Here is a 27,169-nt window from a genome sequence, read left to right as displayed (position 1 = left end):
ATGTTCAAGGTGTCCTTTTCAGAAGTCACGGTTTATCATTTGGTACCAAAATCCCTATCATCAGATGCTATGCATTTTCTACATTATTATACGGAGTAGAGGCCTGGACATCTTCCACCTTTAACAAATCTCGAGGCCTTCGATATGTGGTGTTACAGACGCATTTTAAGAATTTCATGGGGGATCGTGTGACTAAAAGGCTGCACCTAGGGTGGCCGGAAAGTCCCTTTATATTAAAAATAGTATTGTTTCATCACCGCGCCAATGTTTGTTAACGTTGCAACGCATGTGCATCGTCAAGGGCACTTGTCAGGTAACGCATTCAGACAACAATAGTTTTGATTGAAAAGTAATGGCAGACACAAGTGAGTTTACAAATGAAGAGCGTTTGGTCGCTGGAGTGTGGATACACGAACGTCGTAATAACAATAAAATAATGTCCGACATTATGAATGATGTTGTTGTTAGACAAACTTTGTTGTCGTGGGAAAAGAAGGCATTTTCATTGGGAACCGTTCTCGATGAACCAAGAAGTGGAAGACCAAGAACTCGGGCTGAAACGAATGCCGGCATTGAGGATTCCATTGAACCTTCACAGATGAAGTCGAGCGGAAACGCTCTGCAGAGTTTGGTATTGTACGGTCAACACTACAAGATCACATGCGAAAGGATTTACAAGTGAAGGCCTTATTTATTTTTAACAAGATGGTGCCTCAACCCATTTTGCTCTCGCTGTTGGCAATCGCCTGAATGAAATCTTCCCGGACCGATGGATTGGGCGAGGTTCTCCAATCCCTCTTGACCTTCAAAAAGTCCTGATTTGACAACGCCGGACAATGCACTGCGGGGCTTCATTAAAAAGGAGATTAGAAAACGCAGGTATGTTTCAAATGAGAACTTGAAAAATAGAGTTCGCCAAGCTTTTACGTCAGTAACTTAAGATATGCTGAGACGGACGAGCATACGAACATGGCGTCGTATCAAGTTGTGTTGCACTGGCGAAGCGTCCATGTAACCACCGTTACCATTGGTAACAGTTAAAAATCTTGCAAATAACTATGTATTTTATGACGATGAATAATTCCATTTATCTATATTTTTACCAATAGAAATATATTATTATATTATGTGTTAATAGTACCTAATTCAGTAAATAGCCCGACACACGAAAATATTGGCGAGTTTATGTGACTCAGTTGCACTTTATTATATTCTGTTACCAGTCTCATTTGTGCAGGGCCGCGCCAAGGCTTTCAAGCGCCCCGGGGCAAGTAATTTTAGGCGCCCCTTTCCTCCTCCCCTTGTAAGTAGTTTTTTGCAACTTAATAGTGTATAAGTCCATTTACTCACGGTTTTTGCTCCGGATTTTAAAGTACCGCTTGGATTGAAATGAAATTTGGCTGAAGCGTAGCTAACATGTCAAAGAAAAAAAAGTGATATTGTGCCGATGTGTGCTTTTCCTCTGAGGGTGAGTTTTACCCCTTTTTAGGGGGTGAAAAACTATACGTTTAAAATAAGTCCGGAAATGGACTAATTCTAAGCCACTTTTGTTCTATAGAGTTTTTTCACTAAGTCAATACTTTTCGATTATTTGTGAGTGAATATGTCCATTTTTCAACAAAAAAACACGTTTTTCGCAAATAACTTACAAAGTAAGTATTCTGTCAAAAAATCAATTCTAGCAAAAATATAGCCTGTAAAAAAGTGAAAAAAATGGTATATAGTACATTAGGTCTCTATACTTCGCAGAAGCAGAGTTATAGCTAATGAAAACTAGGTTCTTATTCGTCAAATTCCAAATCAAATACCTATTTCAACGAGAAATAAACAAAAAATGAAGCACTTTTCGGGGTAAACTTATTACAACTTTTTTAAAGTGTTTTAAAAAACTTAATTTTTGAAGTTATACTTTTTTAGGCGCGATTGGGAATAATGTTGAGAGTGAATTTTTTATAAAAGCGACAATAAGAAGCAGGCGCGTACCGACATGCGACAGTATAAAGTTAGTTGCTAAATCTTCTAAGTTACGTATGTATCAATGCAATTAAAGTTTGAAAAAAAATATATTGGTGTTTTTAGTAAATATATTTATTATAACTTTATTAGTATTAAATATTAGTATTAAAATATGATGAAAAGACAATTAAAAAATTGTATATAAAATCTGACGGGTTTTAGATTTTCTACGATTCATCAAGGGAAAAGTAATTGCGGGGAGGCTACAGTTAATAAAGAATGACATATTCAGTGGCGGATCCAGATATTTTATTTGGGAGGGGGTCATGGGTCTTGAAGGTGATTTAATTACCTATCTCTGATGCAAGGTGACTTAGTCGAACCAACCTTAGGATACGTGGGTTTACAATTATGGAGGGTGGTCATAGTCATGACCCCCATAACCCCCCCCTGTGACGTGGTACTAGGTCTGGTGGTTGAGCTATTGTGCCCTAAGTGCGGGATGTATAATAATATACCATTTTCACTTTATAAATATATTTGAACTTCACAGCGTTCGTTTAAACAATTAAACAACAGTATATATGTAAACAATAACTAAGGTATTATTGCTTCATCGTGACTAATCGATGGATCTGAATGTCTCGTCAATTCTTTGGTTCGTTTATATACAATAAATCATAAGGTCAATACCGGTCAATGCCGAAACATATTTACATTACTATAAACTATACTTATAATATTTTATTCAATGCTAAGGGTTAACGTACTATGTTACATCATCCCCTTTTAGAGAGGAGGGCTTATATCGTCAGATATAAGTCCTCAACTATATTATCACCCTAACTTAACAGAAATCCTATTTTTATCCAAAATATAGCAATAAAATATTTATATTATTCCTTATTCTAATAAATTGGTACCTATTTTATAACCAGATTAAATCTTATTTACAAATTAAATATATTTTAGTCTTTCTTTCACACTAATTCACTTCTTGTATGAATATAGCCTATTCTTATGAACTTCCTTTATTTTTCCCGGTTTTAACTCAATTTTGCAATTTACTTTACCTATCTCTGATATCCTATATGGACCGTTGTACAATGAATCGAATTTGGTGTTCTCTTCGTTTTTAATTAAGACTAAGTCACCTACTTTGAATTTCTGAGGTGATGCTACGATTTGGCTTTGCCCCTGCCTGTTTATTTTTTGTTGTATTAAAATTTTGCGGGCTCTGGTATGCGCAAACTGAAGTTTATACTTAAGCTCATTATAATATGCGTCTATATTGTAGCATGGTTGGATGTTAGAGGTGAGGTTCTCAGGTATATTTGCTGGCCTCCCATATACTAATTCAAAAGGTGTGTACCCATGGTATGAATTGGGGGTGGTGTTGTAACAGTATGTGAACATTCTACACCACTCATCCCAGTCATCCTTACCTTCGTTGATGAAACACCTGACGTACTCGTTAAGTGTGCGATGTAATTTTTCGCAGCTTCCTATCGATTGAGGGTGGTAAGCTACCGAGAAGTTATGTTGGATGTTGAGCATTTTCGTCAACCTCGACATTATTTCGTTTTTGTATTCCGTCCCTTGATCCGTCCTTATTTGTTTCATTAGCCCATAGGTGGGTATGAAGTTTTCGAATATACCCCTAGCTATTGTATGCGCCTCCTTGTCCTGCACCGGGATACTTACTGCGTATTTCGTCAGTTCGCAGAGCATTGTTATGCAATACCGATTTCCTTCTCTGCTCCGTGGGAATGGGCCTACCGTGTCAATATACACTATATCCCATGGTTTCTCGGAAGTGTCCGTTACTACGAATTCCTCTGTATGGCCTTTCTTTGGTTTGTTTACTTGACATTTGTGGCAATTCTTGATATACAGTCTTACTTCGTTTTCCATATTTTTCCATTTAAAATTGGCTTTTAGTTTCTTTATTAGTCTATTATTCCCTACATGGCCTCCAAACATCGGGTGGTTATGATAGGTCTCTATTAATTGCTTTTTTTCTTTTTTCTCCGTTATTGTTCTAGGTACTTCGCAAATGCATATTTCTATATTTTTTAATACTTTATTTCCTTTCTCTATCAATTCTGTGATTGTGCAGTTTGTGAAAATAACGTCATTCGTATATATTTTTATTTTTTTGATTCCTCTAGCCTCCGCAAGCTTATTAAGCTTTCCCAACGCTTGACCTAAATCAAAGTTGGTAAAATTGGTAGGCAGTCTTTCGCAAACCCGTATCCTGTTTCTGATCCGTATGTTCATCTCGAGAGAAATACGGTTATCTACAAAAGACAGGATTGGTAGCTTATGTGCTTCTAAATTATTTAGTACCTTCCTTACAGCTTTTCCCTGACTGTGAGTGTTAATCTTTGCTTGATTCGGGACGGGCTTTCCGCACTCTACCTTAGACCCTGCATTTCTTTTTGCTTGGGCCCTTGTTATTGTCAAGATATGAGTATTATCAATATATAAGTCTTTCAGCTGATCCACGGATATTCTTGAAATACTATCCGCGTAGTTATTATTTCCTGTGATGTAGTGTATGTCAAAGTTGTATTCCTCCAAATCTAGCCTAATTCTTGTGAGTTTAGATGTAGGTTCTGTCATGGAGAACAGATGGGTCAATGGTTTGTGATCTGTTTTAATAATAAATTTCGGTGCCCCATATAGATAGCATTTAAAATGATTTATGCCCCAATGTATAGCTAGCAGTTCTTTCATAATTATAGGCTTATTGATTTCACTTTTCTTGAAGGCACGTGATGCATATGCTATGGGTAGATCTATACCATCATAGTTTTGACTCAGAATTGCTGAACATGCTGTATTAGATGCATCCGTTGTCAAAATAAATTGTTTGTTGAAGTCCGGATATTGAAGTATAGGAGGGTTTGTTAGTGCCAGTTTTAGCTTCTGAAAAGAATTTTCGCACTCTGTCGACCATTCAAATTTCACTTTTTTCTTTGCCACTCTATTTAGCGGTATACAAATTTCTGCAAATTTCCTAATAAATCGTCTGTAATAATTACAAAAAGCTACAAATCTTTTTGCTTCATCAGCGTTTGTAGGGGTAGGATAATTCTCAATTACCGAATATTTTGCTTTATCTGGTCGTACGCCGTCTTGAGATAAATCATGCCCTAAGTAAGTAACCTCTTTTCGGAAGAATTGGCATTTTTCAGGATTTAGCTTTAGGTTGAATTTCCGGCATATTTCGAATACCTTTCTTAAGTTAGTTAAGTGATGATTTTCTGATATGCCTATTACAACTATATCGTCCATATATAGGAATGCTTTTTCGGGTGTCAATCCTGAGAATGCTATCGACATCATTCTTGAAAAGCTATTTGGGCTTATGTTTAACCCAAACGGTAATCTTGTGTACTGAAATGATCCTTTCTCTGTACTGAAGGAGGTGTATTTTCTTGAGGCTTTTTCTAGTGGGATTTGGTGGAAACCTGACATTAGGTCCAGGACTGAAAACCACCTAGATCTTCCTAATTGATCTAGAATTGCATCTATGCGCGGTAACGGGAATTTATCTGTGACTAACTTCTTATTAAGTTGTCTAAAATCAATGCACAATCTCCACGCCTTGCTTCCGTCTATTGATTTTTTAGGTACTAAAACTACTGGACTGTTGTATTCCGATGTTGAAGGTTCTACGATACCTTGCTTTAGCATTTTGTTTACCTGCGCGTTGACTTCCGATGTTTGAAAATGTGGGGTACGATAATTTTTAATATATACTGGGGTAGTATCCTTCACCCGTAGCTTCTGTTCGTAAAAATTATTATGTGTTAATATGTCGTCTTTTAATGCAAAGATGTCTGCAAAATCTTCACACAAGGCTACTAGTTTCTCTTTCGCATACTCAGGAACTTCTAGATTCAGTGATTCCTGCAATATTTTCTTCCTGTTTTCCATAACATTCTCCACCTTATATATGTTGAATAGGTTCAGCTCCAATGTTTTGATGTCATTTGTATTGATAATCGCACTCTCATAGTTTGTATTCAAAATTTTGATATATGGGTTTTTCCTTGAAATGATCGATCTCGCTATGAAAACTCCTTGTATAATTTCCTGTTGTTCTACAACTATATTCTCATTTATACCTTTAAATCCATTGATTAATCTATAAATTTCGCATCTCGGTGGAATTGCTATGTTGTTCTGATTTGTGTTATCAAGAATATTAAGACTAATGTAATAATCATCGTCAGTTTTTACGTGTAGTTTCAGGTTGGAATAGTCTAACATACATTGATATTTGGTTATGAAGTCTCTCCCGATTATTCCATCTGTGGGTATCGGAAAGTCTTTCCTAACTACCTGGAAGCTATGAAGAAAAGTGTTTCCATTTATGTTTAGTAAAGTGTCCACTCTCCCTAACGTTTGTAATTCTCCTTGCGTAACTCCCTTTATTTTGACTATTGAGTTTCTTTGTATTGCTTGGCGTGGGAAATCATCCTCAATTTTTAATAAGGAAATATCTGCTCCTGTATCCAGTATAAATGTGTGTATTTTATTCGATATTTTTGTGTAAATTTCTACAAAGTTAGAGAGTGTTAAGTCAAAGTTGTAAATATAATGGCTACTTTCTTTTGTGAGACGGTTGGGATTGACCCTAACCCTATTTCCATTCAAAACCCCAACTGCGTTTCCTCAGGCGAATTTTCGCTTGTACTCTCGCTTTCGCAAGTTCTAATATTGGCATTATTTGCTCTGTTAAAATTTGATCTACTGTTTCCCCTATTATAATATTCGTGATTTCTCCTATATCTTGGGTCTCCTCTATATCTAGTACCGTTGTTATTTCGCCATTCTCCTTGCTGTCTCTCATAATTGTTTCTATTCCAATTTCTGTCCTGACCTCTACTACTGTTTCCTCTAAAGTTGGTCTTATAGTTCAGCACTCTATTCTGCTGCTCATCTGACGTGTCTATTGACAAAAATTTTGTCAACGCCTCCTGTGGTGTGTCAAACTTCCCTGCTTCCATTATTATCCTTACCCTTTCCGAACTTGCATTTCGCGTCAATGTATTGACTGTTGCTTCTGCCGCGTATTTTCTAACCAGGTCTCCGGGCATTCCTTCCGCTATATACGCTGTTTTCAGTTGTTCTACCAATTCTTCTATTTCTGTAGCGTATGTTGCCGCGTCCCTATGGGCTTGTTTCTTCCTATTCAGCTTGGCTATTACCAATTTAGGACTATCTCCTTTTATATTTTTCTTTAATGTGTCTATAATTTTCTCGATGGAATCCTCTGTCGTGATTAGACTTCTCGCTTTTCCAATAAGCCTTGATTTTACCAGTGTTATTGCTGTATTTTCGTGCCCTTCTTGTATCGATTTTACGAATTCTAATGCATCCACGAATGCTTGCAACTTCCCGATTTCTCCATTGAATTCTCTGGACAACACCCTACTCGCTGTAGTTAGAAAGTCGTTCATATTTAAGGCCATGTTTTCCTCAGTTTCGCTGTGGTCCTGTGCTTCCACTATATCTTTTCTTATATGTTGTGTAATCGTCTCGGGAACTATTATCCTTGAGTCTAGAGCTTGGAAAGTTCTGATAACCTTATCCCTGATTTTGCAGAAATAATTGCTACAAATAGTACGCTGAGCGTCGTTAAGGATTCCTTCGTTTTTGCTTACCAGTGCAATGAACTCGTTATATGTAGTGATTAGGTTGCTGATTATGTCCAATCGTACTTCTATATTCTTGGGTATTGCTTTTTTCAATGCTCTTTTACTCTGTTTATCACTTTCTTTTAACAGGCTATCTAATTTATTTTCAAAAGTTTCCCAATTAGCCGACATTTAAAGTAAATCTAATCATTGCTCATTATATTAAAAAAATATTATGTTATATTAAGTTAAATCATTAGTAAAATGTCATGTCAATGAATATTAAAGAATATTATATTTTAGAATCCCTATAAAATAATGTCAATACCTTAAACTCGGTCCATCATGATAATAAAAATTTGAAAATAATAATAAAAGTTCGATAAAGGAAGTATAAAAATAGGATAAATTCTTACCTTGTCTCTTTACACCTGGATTGCTTCTTTGGATTGTCCTCTTAAAGTTTCTCCCCTGTGTCGACTTTGGTTCGTTTCTCTATTGGATTGGTTTTACTTCCCATTTCTAGTTTATAACAACTATTTTCTGCGTACTTTCCTTCGGGTCCAAAAGGCTGGAGCTTAGCATGCTTTTCCAATTAGGCAGATCGCCATGACGTGGTACTAGGTCTGGTGGTTGAGCTATTGTGCCCTAAGTGCGGGATGTATAATAATATACCATTTTCACTTTATAAATATATTTGAACTTCACAGCGTTCGTTTAAACAATTAAACAACAGTATATATGTAAACAATAACTAAGGTATTATTGCTTCATCGTGACTAATCGATGGATCTGAATGTCTCGTCAATTCTTTGGTTCGTTTATATACAATAAATCATAAGGTCAATACCGGTCAATGCCGAAACATATTTACATTACTATAAACTATACTTATAATATTTTATTCAATGCTAAGGGTTAACGTACTATGTTACACCTGGATCCGCCAGTGGACATATTAACGTTGTTTTTAATTTTTGGTATTATTTTAAGTATTAAAATTAGGTTAATATTTAAATAAAAATACAATTAAACTGTTTAAAATATATTTATTTCGCTGAAATCATAACAATAGAAGTATAACTTCTTACGTGCGTACAAAGTACACACACTCTTTTTTTGTTGTTTAAAAAAATTTCTAGCATCAAAAGTAAACAAAATCGTAAAGATCACCCCTAGGGCAAAAGCATACATCAGCACAATATCACTTTTTATATTTGGCAGGTTAGCTATGTGTATGCCAAACTTCATTTCAAGCCAAACGGTTCTTTAAAATTCGGAAGTTTTGCAATATTTTATTGTGAGTGAATGGACTAGAATCGGTATTCGGTATTCGCTCCGTGCGTGACCATGGTGGGGGTACCTTGAAACGATGCCAGCGTGAGTAGTGGCGAAAATGACATTATTGGAGCTATCTTTGTAATGTCATTGGCATTGTTGGTATAACAAATTTTATAAAAAATGGTAAATAAATGTTATCTATTTATCATATGCTTAACGTCTCGGTACTCATCGGAGGGACCGCAGACGTTCGGATACAATTAGCATCTCTCTTTGCAAAGACAATGACGTCGACTTTGCACAGTAACAAGACACTTACTCAACACACACACACACACACACTACACATGACACTAAGTACCTCATGTTGTGACTGACTGAATGACATAAAGTCCATGCCATTAAAATAATATGCTCAATTTATGAGATCTAAAAAGGTCAGGTGAAGCTAGGTGTTGCGTCAGTCATGCACGGAGCGAATACCTACAAACTATTTATGTGTTTAGGAAAGTAATATACCGACCGATAAATTATTATGAATACTATAAATATTTACAAAAAACAACGACTACACCATCAGAGAACAAATATGGTTCAGTTAAATAAGAGAAATAAGGGTTCGTACAATTATGGGATCAAAGTAATACTTACTGCCATTTTAATACCTACCTACGATTGGTAAGTTTTAAATTTTACAAGATAATAAAATATTACTAATATTTCTGGTAATTGCGGTATTGTCAAAAAATTTTTTTCGGCTCCTACTGGCGCCTTTTGAATACGGCGCCGGGGGGCTCCGCCCCCCTTCGCCCTTATGGACGGCGCAGGCCTGCATTTGTGGTGACAATGAATGGTTATCTCGCTGTCGCTCGGGCGGCTCGGGACCGGCAAGTGTCTGAAAATTTTGAAGGATCGACGGGCGTAAGCGCGCTGTGTATATCAGTAGGGCTGTTACCAGATTTAAATTTGCTAACAGTACCTATAATAAAAAGTGTGCGTGCAGTTCACCATGGATGAGTGTCGCTGCGTAATCGATCAACTACTTGAAAAGTAATTCTGATTGAAAAATAAAATGAGATTATTGAAAATGAAAGACCTATTTTAAACAATTTAAAAAAGGAATTTAAAAAATTAGCTCGATATTTTAAATTTAGTTGGTACAGTGAAAATCCTTGGTTATGTGGTTGCAAGAAAAATAGACTGTATTGTTGGCCATGTCTTCTGGTTTTTACAGAAAAATGGGTGGACCAGGTTCACGATTTAAATAGTTTTAGAGTTTTAAAAAAGAGACATGAAATTTCTCCGTTACCTACATGTAAGATGTATACCCAATTTGATTCAGTTTAGCAAAACAAGAAACAAAAGTTCTCTTAACCAAGCATTTAAAGCAAATATTGTTAAACATAATGAGTTTGTTAAAAAAATAGATAGGTACTCGTATATCCTTAGCTCACTTATAATAGATATGTACTTTGGCCGTGTTTTTTGTCCGAACAAGAATTAGCGTTTAGTGGTCATTTTGAGGGCGGCGGTTCTGACATTCGAGGCAATTACAGGGAATTGTTAACATTAATTGCCAAAAAATATCAAAAATTTTGCCAACATCTAGAAACATCAACTGTTTTTTCGAGAGTTTCAAGTGATATACAAAATGATATTATTGAAGCTATATGTATATACATTTAGCCATATCTTCATTTTTTTTAATAAGATTTTTTGCATCTGGTTTTGCAAAACAAACTCATGGTATTAATGCGTAGTGCTATATTATAGTACACTGGATCGCATCTAGAGAAACACGGTTCCAATATACCCTATATATCCACGGTACCCTTATAGTGGTCCTACGTAGAATGAATTTCATGGATGGATCGTGTGACTAATATTGAGGCCCTACGTAGAATGGACAAGGAATGCGACATTATTAACACAATAAATCATCGCAAACTAGAATATCTTGGCCATGTTATGAGGAATGAATAGAGATATGCCTTGTTGTAACTCGTTCTTCAGGGCAAGGTATTTGAAAAGAGAGGACCAGGGAGAAGACGAATATCTTGGCTTCAAAACCTGAGAAAGTGGTTCAATACATCTACAACCGCAGTATTCCGAATAGCAACAAGGAAAGTTAATATAGCCATGCTGATCACCGACATCCGGAACGGATAGGCACCGTAAAAAGAAGAATGTTCAAGGGAGATCTTAATTTGTCGAGAACAGTTTTAAGAATGGAATATTTAATATGTAATTATAATACCTAAGTGTTAATAAGTTAATGTGGATTTTTGATATACTTATTTATTTGCTGCATTGTAAATATATTCTTAATATACCTCATAAAATATTTTTTTTTTATTTAAATTAACGTGCATGTGACATCTATGGTCATTAGCACGAGTTACAGTTTACATGGTAATATTATAAATTACAAATTATAAATATATAGTTAACATTAGTAGTAGTTAACATAAGTAAAAAAAAGATCAGTTAACAATAATTATATTTTGTTTAACAGTTGATTCTTCTCGAGGAATTTGATAACCTTGTTGATTTGGTCTGTATTGTTGAGGACATCTTTGAAGTAAGGACTAATACCAAGCTGTTGGCGTTCTTTGGCATAAAAAGGACAGGCACTAAGTATATGTCTGATCCGGAGAGTAGTATTGCAGTGTTGACATTTTGGTAGTGGAGATGATGTCATCAAATAGCCATGTGTTAGACGGGTATGTCCTATACGCAGTTTTCGTACGATTGCCATGTTTTCCGAGATAAACTAGGGCAGGTAAATAGGTTCACTGAGGGCTTAATTTCATGAAGCACTGAAGTAATTTTATTCCAGTGAATTTGCCAGGTGGATAGAGTGTGCTTCTTCAGTCTGGCTTTTAGATCATTGCAGATTTGTACATTAAGTATGGTATCCATCGATGATGCAGCTTTTTTGGCAAGGCAATCGGCTTTTTCGTTACCACTAATGCAAACATGGGATGGTACCCATAATAAAGTGACTTTTGTATTTTGATTTATAAGAAGCTGATAAATGTCATGAATATCTTGGACAAGAGGATGGTTGGTGGTTATAGTATTGATGGAGTGTATAGATGAAAGTGAATCAGTACATATGGCTATGTGTGTGTTTGGATATTTTTGAGCATGTTTGAAAGCACACAAGATAGCTAGCAGTTCGCCAGTGTGAATACTACACCAAGGAGAAATTTTACAGAGTTCGATAGGCTGTTGAAGAGTAGTTAGAGAATATCCAGCTCCACTTTCAGATTTTGACGCATAAAATAATTAATTTCTCAAAGTGAAGATGATTTACAACATATAGTGCACCAATTTAATATAACCACCAGAATTTTTTTTAATTTAGCTTGAATGCCTCGACAACTAAAGCCATGGGCCTGGTACGGTTGATTTCGCAAGCAGATGTAATGCGCAGTGTATGTGTGTTCAATAGAGGCCTGGTCTTTTTCTTAGACTTGGACACTAATTGCTAATTGTTACCGAACGTCTGCGGTCCCTCCGGTGAGTACCGATCTCAGAAAAATTAACATGATTTCACCAAAAACACAAAATGCATGGTTATAACAATAAATCTACTAAAATATACATTGGAGATGGGGAAACAGATAGTAGAATAAGTGATGGAGTTTAAATATCTAGGCATCACACTGTCAAGCTACGCAAAGTTTGAAACAGAAGAGAAAAATCAAGTGAATAGAATAGAACAGAGTCGCAGGATGCCTGAATAAAATAATATGAAGGAAAAAAATATCGAGACATGAAAACCAGAATTTACAAAACAGTCATCAGACTAATGACATACGCAGCGGAAACACGACCCGACACTAGAAACAACAGAGATGAAAACCCTTAATTAATGGTAGGGCACTGTGGGGCAGAGCTAGAAATAGAGATATACGACGGAGATGCAAAGAGAACATCAAGGACTAGATAAGAAAGAGAAGAGTAGCATGGAGCGATCATATAGGCGGAATGACAACAAATATAATAGTAAAGACGACGAGAAAAGGTTTCCCAATAGGAAGACGATCAGTGGGAATACATGAGGACTCTCATGATTAAAAAATTAAATATCTTTCATAAGTTTAGGGAACAAAAACTGTAAAATGTCTACCAGATAGAGGAGCTGAAGTCAGCTGTAAGACTAATTTTGAAACAGTCCCGAAATTACCGTCTAAATATTTGAAATTCCGACCCAGTTTACAGTTGTAACACTTGCGCTACGCCCTGTATATTGATCTTCCGCATAGTGTGAGTTTTGTCAATTCGACGTTCCCACAATGATGAATATTACGAATTTTATTTATCGTTCCGTTTCTTTGAAATGTGACGTAGTTGTTTTTGCTTGTACACGTAATGCTTGCCTGGAAACTTACCGCCAAGAAGCTAAAGCTATAAATCTCTCAGTGGAATATTTTTATCGACGGTTTGTCCGGATTTGGTTTATATTATCTCACGCAAAGTGAAGACTAGAATCCTTTTTCCTAGATAGTCAAATATCTAGAGGAAGAACCCCTGCAGTGTTGTAGTTTGCAAGATAAAAGGTTTTTATGGCATTTGCAGACTAGAGTATAAAGGTTTATGATATTTACAGACAAAAAACCTATTGTATGTGTATTGGAACAAGAAGGCTCAAGCTAGATAAGCCGATGTTTTTAGTAGAACCATTAAATATTGAGTTCGCAAAAACTAACGGGATAGTATGAGTCAGGCATTTCGTGAGAACTTAGGAATCTTGTTATTGAAAAGATAACGAGTCCGTATTGGTAGAAAGCAAAAATCATGACAGAGAAATGTTTGGTATGGTCGCTATTGGTCAAGGTAGGAGCTAACTTCTTTTTTTTGGGAGAAGGAGCCCAAGTTTAGAAGGATCAAGAGAGAGCTTAGAGAAGTCAACAGGTAAAAGGGGGGAGAAGTGTACTTTTGAAGTGTGTAAAATTAATAATTCTTAGCTGAGCGCTTTCGGCTTATAAAGCCATCTTCGGAGCTATGGTCAAAAATGTCAAAATACCACTATGAAGAGAGATGGGTTCCATTTATGATATGAAATACAGTAGGAAAAATGAAAGAATACCCATGAACGAACATATAAAATACGCTGTATTTTCCTGTCACCGTGTCAGACACAAAATTGGCCAGCGCAAGTACATGTAATAATTATTGTTACATGTACTTGCACTGGACAATTTTCTTTGTGACACGGTGACAGGAAAATACAGCGTGTTTTATATGTTCGTTCATGGGTATTCTTTCATTTTTCCGACTGTACTTCTGTTTCTTATGTAGTTTTTTATTGGTTGGAAAAAACCTTGTCTGTCTGTTTAAAAAATTGTTCAATTTGCTGTTTGCTAAATAATGTTTGATTTTCAACATATAAATTTATTATTTCTTTCCTTCTCTCTTGAATCGTAAGAACAATAAAAAATTGACTGAATATATAATTTTGAGTATAAAGTAAAGGAGGTAAGTTACATTATAATATTTTGTATATTATGTATATCATTTTATTTGACTATGTTTCTTTGTTTTATTTTGATTTATCTTTCTTTGTTTTATTTCTACTTTTTTTTGTATAAAGTTTGGTTTCCCTTAGGTAACCAATGGCGCCCAATATTTTATTTTTTCTTTATTTTTATTTTACATCCTTATTTCGATTTTTCTATCTTTTTAATTTTTCTAAGCTAATAAGTGTATATAACATAACATCTATTAAAGAATCCACTTCCTTAAATCTCTGAGACTAGAGCTTCCGAGGTAATAAAAAATTATGTAGCACGAATTTTGTCAAATCTAAGTATATCTTTATGTTTATCTAATTTGTCGTGTATCATAAAATGGCTTCCATTCGTGGGGCTGTATCAATTTGACCAGACAATCACCCTGCTGAGGCTACATATATATATCGTACTTATAAAATAGATACTTATTTAAATTTTCAACATACCTGTTTAATATCAGTAATAATTTTTTCCAATGGCGAGGATGTATTCTCCACGGGCGCCATCGTCTTTTTATGTTTCTTCCTACCAGGAATTTTCATTGGCTCAATCTTTATTTCCGTTGTAGGTCCTTCTTGGGAAGCATCGGGGTAATCCGCTTGCCTCTTTGGTCTGCTAAAATTCGGTTTGCCACAAAGACTGTAAATCCTCTTGGAAACCTCCGTACCACTTTCTTGAAAGTTCATGATTGCTTCTGAGATTTTAATATTAAGGGGCTCCACGACTATTTCTATGTTGTATGGGCCAAGCAGTCTATCACCAACCTTGTCAATAGCATCTAAAAACCAAGCATGATGTTACTACTTATTATTATGTTGATAGAAAGAGCAAAACTAGGGTTTACGAAGTAACAAAGTTAGACAGGAAAATAAATTCAGTTAATTAGAAGATTGAAACAACTTTTCAATAAAAATGAAATATGCGTATCCACATTTTCGAAAAAAAGTGTGTCATAAACCAGAAATATGAATGTTATACATATGTATATGACATTGACATTCAGAATCAATAAATCGAAGAATAATTTAAGCTAAGGACAGAAATAATTGATAATGATATAATTTTAGTTAACTTATGCTGTCCTGTTTGTATGTTTGTAGACGAGAAGTGATAAATTTATCAAAGTTTCTGACAGGAGGGAGGAAGCTTAGGACCATCTCCGAAGGAATAGTCCGTAAAAAATGCTAAGTGGAATCATTTTTTCCGGTATTTTCGATTATTTTACTTTGGCGCCCAAGCCAGGTTAAGAATCACCATAACACTTTTGAATGACAATTGGGGTCAAATTAGATATCGTTTTAAAGATCTTGCAATTCCCTGCCCATTAGTCTTGTTATATACATATATATATATATATATATATATATATATATATATATATATATATATATATATATATATATATATATATATATATGTATTCACTTTTAAATTCGGTTCAACTTCTTCTTAACGCGCCCTATCAAGTCTCCTTGACGTTGGCGATTAACATGGCGAAACTGTCTTTGTCTCGAGCTATTCTAAATAGTTGTTCTGCTTTCTTTATTCCTGTCCACTCCCTGATATTCTTCAACCAAGAGGCCTGCCTTCTACCAATTCCTCTGCCTCCTTCGATTTTATCCATCATAAGTTGAAGAATATTATACCGGTCTCTCCTTACTACGTGTCCAAAATAGGCCATCTTTCTATATTTTATGTTATCAAGTAGCTGGCAGTATTTGCTCTCTTAAGGACTGCCACATTTGTCAACATAGCCGTCCATGGTATTTTCAGTGTACGCCTGTGCAGCCACATTTTAAAGGCATCCAAACGATTAATGGTGGATATTTTTAATGTCCATATTTCGACACCATACAAGAGGACTGACCAAATGTAATATTTAATCATGCGCTTTCGAAGTTAAAGTTGCAAGTTATCATTACAGAAGAATGACCTCATTTTTAAAAATGTCGTGCGCGCTATCTCGATTCTACATTTTACTATCTCTTGCCGGACTCCACTTGCGATTTGTAGTCGGGCGATTGTTTTGTCGCGAAGATTGACCACATTGTTTCAAATACGAGTCAATCCATTTGCGACTAAATAATCGTTGATCGACTTGTATTTGAAACAAACAATGTATTCAATCTTCGCGATAAAACAATCGCGCGACTAGAAAATCGCAAGTGGAGTCCCGCGCTTTATCTGGATCTAGTTGTTTAGTAATATGGCAACCAAGACATTTAAAACTGGGTACTCTTTGAATTATATGACCATCAACATATAACCGTGATTCTTGATGGGCCAAACGGCTAAATACCATGTATTTTTTTGAACAGTTTATGTTTAGGCCAAACTCTCTTCCCACTGTGTCAATGGCATTTAAAAGGTGTTGTAATCCATTCATATCATCACTTAAAATAACTGTATCGTCTGCATATCTGATTGTCTTTTTCAGAATTCCATTAACTTTCACACCCCATTCCAAATTATGCAGCGCAAATTGAATAACAGTGGGGACAGTATAGAACCCTGTCTGACACCTCTTTGTATTTTGCATATTTCTGTTGATTTTCCATTTATGCAAGCTGTCGCTGTTTGACGCCAGTATAATTTTTCTATGATTCGTACATCTTGACTATCAACTCCTTTATCCTTTAATATTTTAATTAATTTGTGATGTTGGACTCGATCAAAGGCCTTCTCATAGTCAATAAATACAGCAAAGACGTCTTTCCTTTGATCTCGGCATTTCTGCAATAATACATTTAGTGCAAAGAGTGCGTCCCGGGTTCCCAGTCCATTTCTGAAGCCAAATTGTGCTTAAGTCTCCAGTTCTTCAGGAACGATTTGATTAGGGAAATCCCGGGAAAACTACAGTCTTACAAAAAGATTCCTGAACAAAGACTGCAATGGTTTTATTTGGTCACGTTAGACGTAGAATTAAAAAATATTTGGGAGGAAGGAAAGAGCTGTTAGAAGTTTATGGAAGGAGAGGTAGAAGACCGAGGAAGAAATGGAAGGACTGTATGGCAGAGGACTAAGAGTATATTTAGGTGAATAAGACACGATGAACAGAAATGAATGGCGAAGAAGAGTACGGAACAGCGACCCCTGGAAAGGGAAAAGCTGAGGAAGATGAAGAAGCATAAATGAATTAAATCAACTCAATTAATACAAAATAATATTTAATAGGACTTACCAATCAAATTGTCCCAATAACTGGATACCTCTGTATGATACTTCAAACAATTTTGCATCGTACTAATACAATACGGAGAACACGGCACACCACCATCTTCACCTTTACAAATGCCACAATACCTCATTTTCGCACTCTCCCTATAACATTCTTCACCCACTTTTAACTCCCCGAGTCTATCGGCAGCTTCCGCAGCCTTCATCAATGATTTAAAAAATGTCCTGGTGGCCACAAACGAACGCCTGAGTTGCACTCCAAGTTTATGGGGGACATCTCCGAAAGGCTTCATTTCCTGCATGTGGCTAGAGACGCAGTCGAGGTAACCTTCATCGAAAGTGTATTGAGCATTGATAACAGTAAACATTCTCTGGTAAAGGATGCCGAAAAATGTATCCATGGTCTCCGAGAGCCTGACTGAGCCTTTTTTGTAATATGTTTCTAATTCGTCGAAGAAGTCACTGAAGACATCGGAATTTTTGAGGTAGATTTTACCGTACGTGCGTTCGAACATGTCGTGAAATTCTTTTTTCGATGTTTTCATCATTCCTTGAAATTGGTCTAAAAAGATAAACAAAAATATTAATATATAATAAAATAAATAACTAGAGAGTATATTTATCACTTATTTACATGAAACATACGGTGTTTATAAAATACTGCACAGGAGCACTGCCGCTAGGAGGAGCACTCCATCAAGCCGCTTGGTACTATCGTATCTCGGTTAACAGAATCCTGACTCGTAGTCGAAATTTATTTTTATTCATTTTGTCATTCCCCGTTAGAGGACAGTCTAACCACACTCTGCTGCAGATATTTTAATATATGCAGTTCTTCTTCGTTTCGAGATGATTCAATTCAGTCTACTTGCATAGCCTCTTTGATAAGGGGTAGGGACCCCGAAACACGGTGTCAGAGGATGGCAAGAGACTCGAATTGAATCAAAACGAAAACGATTCTTTTCTTTTCTTTTTCATACCTTACTCGGTTTAGAGTACAAAATGACCACGTTTCGTTAAAGTATTCTGAGACGCATTGATGGAGTGCTCCTCCTAGCGGCGCCGCTTGGTACTATCGTATCTCGGTTAACAGAATCCTGACTCGTAGTCGAAATTTATTTTTATTCATTTTGTCATTCCCCGTTAGAGGACAGTCTAACCACACTCTGCTGCAGATATTTTAATATATGCAGTTCTTCGTTTCGAGATGATTCAATTCAGTCTACTTGCATAGCCTCTTTGATAAGGGGTAGGGACCCCGAAACACGGTGTCAGAGGATGGCAAGAGACTCGAATTGAATCAAAACGAAAACGATTATTTTCTTTTCTTTTTCATACCTTACTCGGTTTAGAGTACAAAATGACCACGTTTCGGTAAAGTATTCTGAGACGCATTGATGGAGTGCTCCTCCTAGCGGCGCCGCTTGGTACTATCGTATCTCGGTTAACAGAATCCTGACTCGTAGTCGAAATTTATTTTTATTCATTTTGTCATTCCCCGTTAGAGGACAGTCTAACCACACTCTGCTGCAGATATTTTAATATATGCAGTTCTTCTTCGTTTCGAGATGATTCAATTCAGTCTACTTGCATAGCCTCTTTGATAAGGGGTAGGGACCCCGAAACACGGTGTCAGAGGATGGCAAGAGACTCGAATTGAATCAAAACGAAAACGATTATTTTCTTTTCTTTTTCATACCTTACTCGGTTTAGAGTACAAAATGACCACGTTTCGTTAAAGTATTCTGAGACGCATTGATGGAGTGCTCCTCCTAGCGGCGCCGCTTGGTACTATCGTATCTCGGTTAACAGAATCCTGACTCGTAGTCGAAATTTATTTTTATTCATTTTAAAAATTAAAACTCATGGTCCGGTGGTAAAAACAGTATCATTCGAACCTGTGACAAGAAGTTGCGCTAGTTTCCAGTGAAAATGCATTAAAAAAGTATTTTCAAAATGCGACCATGTAACACCAATGTGTTTTAACGTTTCTTTTGGGAAAAGTGCCGTTAATCAAATTTTTTGAGGAAAACTGTAAGTATTATTTCGACTCAAAATGTCGTTTTTTAGTTGTTATTTTCTTTCAACAAATATTTTTTATATATGTATACTAAATAAAATAAAAAATATATTAGAAAATATCAAAGCAGATATTTTGTTTTCGGTCTCCGGTAAAATTTTAATATTTTGAGTTGTTACGGTTTAGAACGGGATGTGTGATATACCTATTATATAGAATGAACAAAATACATGACAAATGTAAAAGGGGACTAACATATTTTAGACAGATTCTGTAGGATACTATAGAATTATTTCAATTAAAAGCACTGGCGGATCCAGGTGGGTGTCACGGGGGGGTCATGACCCCCTCCCCATAATTGTAAACCCACGTATCCTAGGGTTGGTAAGACTAAGTGACGTTGCATCAGAGATAGGTAATTAAATCATTCTCAAGACCCATGACCCCCCTCCCCCCAAACAAAATTTCTGGATCCGCCACTGATTAAAAGAAAAGCTGGATGTTATATTTTCTGATTAAGAAATGCTATTTACTATATATTATAAGCGAACAAATTGTACAATGATATGAAATTCTAAACATCGCATCCAAATAAGATATGAATCTCATTGGTATGATAATGTAGCGGAAGAGAAAGCTTGGCCGATCCCCGTATAACAGTAAACACCTCGAGAATGACGTAATCGGATGTGCTAGGCCTCGCCGGAGAATTCTGGAAGGTACGTCACGTAGGCGGAACAAGCCGATAGCTCGAGATGGGAGTCGATTGTTCCAGAATAACAACTGGGTATAAATACGGGCATATTTTGTGAATAAGTTTAGTGTATAAGATAAATTCGTCTGTAACTTATATAAATAAAGTCGTATATAAATTACGAACCGCTGGTTTTATTGTAATTAGAAGTAATTACACTAGTCACGTTACAGTTGGTGTCGGTGTTCGATTAACTTAGTGCGATATAAATAAGTGAATTACAGAGAGACTTTAAAAGACTTTTGAACTTTATTCGTCGGGAATAGTTAAAGTGTTGATTGTTCGGTATTCGGAAAGACTGTTAAAAGACATTTTGGAAAGTACGTGCGTGCCGACCAAAGATGTTGCTACAAGAACTTACAGTAAAACAGCTCCGTGAACAGCTCGAGGAACGGGATCTGGACAGCAGTGGGCTCAAGATAGTCCTACAAGCACGACTCGAGGATGTCCTCACGAAGAACGGAGAAGACCCAAAGACGTTCCACTTCCAGTCAGCAGAACAAGTAATCTTATCGAAATTAAAAACTGTTTCTGAAACGATCGATGAAACTTCTAGAAGAAGCGACGAGAAACTTGAAGAAGTTAGTAGACAGAATAACGAGAAACTTGAAGAAGTTAGTAGACAGAACAACGAGAAATTTGAAAGTGTTTCTCAAAAGATCGATGAAACGTCTAAGATAAGTCTAAGTCTTTCTCAAACGATCAATGATATTTCTAAGATAAATAATGAGAAATTCGAAACCATTTCTCAAAAGATCGATGAAACTTCTATAAAGAACAACGAGAAACTTGAAGAAGTTAGTAGAAAAAGCGACGAGAAATTTGAAAGTGTTTCTCAAGTAATTAAAGACGTTTGTAGACAGAATGACGAGAAATTTGAAGAAGTTTCTAGAACATTCGATAAGATGCAGAAAAGTGTAGAGACCGTAGAAGAAAAGATCAAACAACTAGAGAGCATGATAACCGATACAAAAGTACAACCATCAGTTAATGCAGCAGCGTTAGATCCGGTAGTGAAAGATGAACTACCGAGAGACGAAACGTCGCATAATATGAGATTCAAATTACCACCATTCGATGGAACGTCCTCTTGGTCCATATATCTTAGACAATTTGAAGCTATTGCGACCGCCAATCATTGGACCGAACAGGAAAAGGCTGTTTCCTTGACTGCTGCTTTGCGAGGTGATGCTGCAGATATATTAAGATCAATTCCTAAGGGTCAAGAAAATTGTTACCAGACCTTGTTCACTCGTCTAGAAAAACGCTATGGAGATGCCCATCTACAACAAGTATACAAAGCACAACTGCGAAGTAGAAGTCAACGAGCAAGTGAGAATCTGCAAGAATTTGAAGCAGATGTGGCTCGTGTGGTGCGGTTGGCTTATCCAGAGGTGCCAGACAGCGTTTTAGAAGAAATTGCAGTAGACACCTTCGTCAATGGGCTGAAAGATAGTGAACTACAGAAAGCTTTACGACTAGCAAGGCCGAAAGTTTTAGATGAAGCACTTGCTATTGCATTGGAACACGAAACGGCTAGTCAAACTTCACGAGGCCATAGAGTAAGAACTATTGAAGAAAGTGACGAACACAACGATGAACGTCTGGAGGAAATGATACGGAGAGTATTAAGTAATCAGATGCCAAAGAGACGCGAGCCTAGATGTTGGAATTGTGGAGACGTAGGCCACATTCGTCGTAATTGTAAGAAGATCGTACAGCCGTCGGAAAACTAGAGCGGGTCGACACCAAGGGGCAACTGCCGACCTCGAGAACTAGAGCCCCCATAGTAACTGTCAACCTTACGTCCTCCGGTGGAATCCACAACTTATACATCGAAGGTCGTATCAATAATAGATGTAGATCATTTTTGGTGGATACGGGTGCAACGAGAACTATCGCACGTCCAGATGTAGTACGAGACCACAATAAATTATCACCTGCAACAGTAAAGCTTAGAACAGCGACTGGTGAGCTAATTAATACATATGGCGAGGCTAATATGTCAGTACTTATCCATTGGCCAGACCACAGTTGAACATCAAGTATTAATTGCCGAGATCTCCGACGAATTCATATTGGGGATGGACGTACTAAGGAAAGTGGGGGCAATATTGGATGTTCAAAATGGAGTTCTCAAGATCAATGGTGAAGAGTTGCCCTTTCACGACGACAAAGAAGATGTCATCCGCTTACTTACTACATGCGACGTAACCATACCCGGTAATAGTGAGAAAATTCTGATGACCATGCTTGATGGACACTGCCGAGAGGGAAGTTTAAGGATGGTCGAAGATGTGGATAATGTCGAGTTCCTAACGGCGAAAACTTTGGTAAAAGTTCGAGATGCGATCCCTGTAAGAGTTATGAATTTAAGGGAAACTGCTATCAAGTTAAGTAGAGGAGCTTTGATCGGGCAGTGTGTTCCCGTGGCTTCAATTTGCTCTGTGAATACCAATGAGAAATCATCGAAGGCGAAGTATCCAAAGGAGCTTGTTGAGATGATCATTGAAAGATGCCAAGATCTTGATCATGAACGAACGGAAAAAGTGACGTCTATGCTGATAGAGTATCAAGATGTTTTTGCTATTGATAAGAAGGATAAGGGCAAAACAAGCATAGTAATGCATAAAATAAATACCGGAGACGCTCAGCCAATCAGACAACGGCCTAGACGACTTCCATTTGCGAAAAGAGATGAAGCCGAAGAGATTATCAAGGATATGGACAAACAAGGGGTAATTGAACCATCGAACAGTCCATGGACATCACCAGTAGTTCTGGTAAAGAAGAAAGATGGTTCAACGCGTTTTTGTATCGACTACCGCCAGCTCAATGCGGTAACAAAAAAAGATAGTTATCCCTTGCCCAGAATAGACGATACATTGGATACTCTCTCCGGTTCTCGTTGGTTTTCCACACTCGATTTAAAAAGTGGATATTGGCAAGTAGACATGGAGCCAGCCGATCGGGAGAAAACCGCATTTTCGATAGGATCAGGGCTTTGGCAGTTTACGGCTATGCCGTTTGGTTTATGTAATGCCCCTGCCACATTTGAAAGATTAATGGAGGCAGTTTTAAGAGGTCTAACATGGAAAACATGCCTGGTTTACTTGGATGATGTAATTGTGGTTGGAAGGTCCTTTGATGAACATGCCAAGAATCTAATAGAAGTCTTTCAACGATTGAGGGCAGCGAACTTGAAGTTAAGTCCGAAGAAATGTCACGTGTTTCGACGAGAAGTTAAGTATTTGGGACATATTGTATCGAGTAATGGTGTAACAGCTGATCCTGAAAAGATTGAAGCAATTAAAGATTGGCCAGTACCAAAAGATAAACATGAAATTAGAAGTTTCCTTGGCCTATGTACATATTACCGACGATTTGTCAAAGGATTTGCCAATATCTCCAAGCCCCTAACAAAGTTGACGGAGGAGGGCAAAGAATATACATGGAGTGAGGAGTGTCAAAAAGCTTTCGAACAACTACAAAGGGCTCTGATCAGTGCACCGATATTAAGCTACCCGGGACAGGCAGGAAAATTTGTTTTGGATACCGATGCTAGCAACAGTGCCATAGGAGCTGTTCTCTCACAAATCCAGGATGGACAGGAAAAAGTCATCGCTTATTTCAGCAAAGTCCTGTCGAAACCAGAAAGAAACTATTGCGTTACCAGAAGAGAACTGCTGGGTGTAGTGAAGGCTTGCGAACATTTCCATAAATACTTGTACGGCAGAAAGTTCCTTCTTCGAACAGATCACGCTGCTCTAAAATGGCTCATACAATTCCGTAATCCAGAGGGCCAGATGGCAAGATGGTTAGAACGACTGCAAGAATATGATTATGAGATAGAACACAGGGCCGGAAGAGTTCATTCAAATGCTGATGCCCTTTCGAGACGACCATGCAGTGCAAATTGTAATCACTGTGCCAAACTAGAGGAACGATTTTGCCCCGTGAGACGAACCACCGTAGTTAATGAGCAATGGCAGCCCCAACAGTTACAAAACGCCCAAGAAGATGATCCATGTATAAAAAGAGTATTGGATTGGATGCGGCAAGGTGAAAGACCTAGTTGGCAGAACATTAGTGCATGTAGTCCAGAAGTCAAGGCCTACTGGAGCCAATGGAATTGCCTGGTACTAAAAGATGATCTTCTGTACAGAACCTTTGAGAACGATAATGGTACAGAATCTAAGCTGCAGTTGATTGTACCTAAAAGTAAAGTGTCAGAAGTATTGCGTCAGTTGCATGACGGTACATCAGGTGGACACTTTGGTATTACGAAGACTCTGCAAAAGGTTCGAGAACGGTTCTATTGGGTGAACTGTAAAGATGATGTAAGAAGATGGTGCCGAAAATGTGAACTGTGTGCATCCGGTAATGGTCCGGTTGGTAAAAAGAGAGCACCCATGAGACAGTACAATGTTGGAAGTCCTATGGAAAGAGTAGCTATCGACATTGCAGGTCCATTTCCAGAAACCGATGCTGGAAATAAATACATCCTGGTAGCCATGGATTATTTTACAAAATGGACTGAGGCCTATGCATTACCAAATCAAGAAGCTGCTACCGTTGCAGAGGTACTTGTTAAAGAATTCTTTAGCCGATTTGGTGTTCCCTTGGAGATCCACTCCGACCAAGGGCGAAACTTTGAGTCAGCTCTTTTCCAAAACGTTTGTAAATTGATTGGTGCCAATAAGACCAGAACAACACCCCTGCATCCTCAATCAGATGGGATGGTCGAGAGGATGAACCGAACGATGGGTAAACACTTGTCCAAAGTTGTATCTGAACATCAGCGAGATTGGGACCAACACATTCATTTATTCCTGATGGCCTACCGCTCGGCCGTAAATGAAACTACAGGTCAAACACCAACCTGCCTGATGTTGGGTCGTGAAGTTCGGTTGCCCTGCGACCTAGAGTTTGGCTGCGGACCTTCCGAGGAACATGTTGCAGGCGAAGACTACGTTGACCGCCTGAAATTACGAATGAACAACATTCATGAACTTGCCCGACAACACATCCAGATAGCCAGTGACAGAATGAAAGATCAATATGATTCTCGATGCAAGAATGAAAGCTTCGAAGTAGGTGATCTTGTCTGGCTTTATAATCCGCAACGTCGTCGAGGCTTATGTCCTAAACTGCAAAGACAATGGGAAGGTCCATATGAAGTTAAAAAGAAAATAAATGACGTAATATATAGAATTAAGAAGTTGCCAAACGGTAAACCAAAAGTTATTCACATAAATCGTCTTGCACCATATGCTGGCTCAAATGAAACAGAAGAAGCACGAGTCCTCCAACAGGAGATGAAAGATGTCGCACAGCCAAGTTTTAATCAATTTATGTCAAATTACGCAGCGAGAAAGAGTGCTAGATTCGGCGTGACCACAGAAGTTCAGCAAGATCTGTTTGGTGTTCCAGAAAACGTCTCTCTGGCCCACTGTGTTGCCCAAGACCTCGAGATGACTAAAGGAATATCGTCCGTATTCAATAGAAAGTTCGGCCGCCTGGACGAGTTAAGAAATCAGCAGCCTAAAATTGGAAGAGTACTGCGATTGGAAGATGGTCCTCGATCTTTGCTGTATATGGTGACCAGAAAGTCTTATACGGACACGCCAAGCTACGAGAACATATGGCGTGCTCTAACTAATTTGAAGAAAATCGTGTGTAATTATGACATCAAAAATTTGGCTTTACCAAAAATAGGCCATGCAGTAGAAAATCTGGATTGGAAGATTGTGAGAAGCATGCTTGAAGTGGTCTTCAGAGGAACTGGTGTACAAATCACTGTGTGTTGCATGAACCCGAAGATGTCGTACCTTTCAAAGACAGTAGACTGTTATTTCTTCTTGAAGGGTGTATGCAGAGCTGGAGAGTCGTGTAGATTCCGCCATCCTGGGCCTTCATTTAGAGTTGCTGATCGAGACGCTCAGATCTTAAGAGGGGAGCAGTGTAGCGGAAGAGAAAGCTTGGCCGATCCCCGTATAACAGTAAACACCTCGAGAATGACGTAATCGGATGTGCTAGGCCTCGCCGGAGAATTCTGGAAGGTACGTCACGTAGGCGGAACAAGCCGATAGCTCGAGATGGGAGTCGATTGTTCCAGAATAACAACTGGGTATAAATACGGGCATATTTTGTGAATAAGTTTAGTGTATAAGATAAATTCGTCTGTAACTTATATAAATAAAGTCGTATATAAATTACGAACCGCTGGTTTTATTGTAATTAGAAGTAATTACACTAGTCACGTTACAATAATAATACTACACTTCTCTCCAGTTGGAATAATAATTCCAATACCGATTATTACCAACTGATAGGACACCGGGACAAGACTATAAATATCGCGGAACATCATCAGTAATATAGGCCGTGTGAGTAACATGAGGCAACGCCATGAGGCCAAGGCAGTATGTACATTGTTTAGCGACCAAATGCCGCGCTAAAATCACCTACATGAGATACCTATATGATAGGGCCCGAAGCACCTCCACCAAAGAAAATGCATTTCAGGAAGAAAAAACCTGCTAACAAAGAATTTGACAAAAAATGACTACTCGTTGTCATTTATAAACAAGGAATTCCACAAGATTGAAGACAAGAAACAACAAATCACCACAAACATTCCAGAGATACTCACAAGAAGAGATTCGAAGATGGCAACAATACCATATAATATGTAATGGGCTTATCAGAAAAATTGAAAAGGATAGGAAACAAGTACAATATGACAACAATATTCAAAACAACCAACACTCTAAGACTGCAGTGTCTATCTCGGCCCAATAAACAG

The 27,169-nt window shown here is 37.5% G+C and overlaps 1 protein-coding gene across 2 annotated transcripts in view; it reads right to left on the bottom strand.

Moving 5' to 3' along the window:
• Positions 1-27,169, bottom strand: part of LOC114338020 (glypican-6) — a 475,036-nt gene that overhangs the window by 20,762 nt on the left and 427,105 nt on the right. For both annotated transcript variants that reach the window (XM_050658787.1, XM_028288596.2), the window contains exons 3-4: positions 17,592-18,149; positions 14,857-15,188 (exon numbers count right to left, since the gene is read on the bottom strand). In XM_050658787.1, the coding sequence (XP_050514744.1) occupies positions 14,857-15,188; positions 17,592-18,149 (890 nt within the window). The remainder of the gene's footprint in view (positions 1-14,856; positions 15,189-17,591; positions 18,150-27,169) is intronic.

Source organism: Diabrotica virgifera, chromosome 8 (genome assembly GCF_917563875.1).
Source record: "Diabrotica virgifera virgifera chromosome 8, PGI_DIABVI_V3a".
In the NCBI taxonomy this organism is placed as follows: domain Eukaryota; kingdom Metazoa; phylum Arthropoda; class Insecta; order Coleoptera; family Chrysomelidae; genus Diabrotica; species Diabrotica virgifera.
Note: the sequence above shows the minus strand (reverse complement) of the source record. Positions and strands in the feature narration are given on the sequence as shown.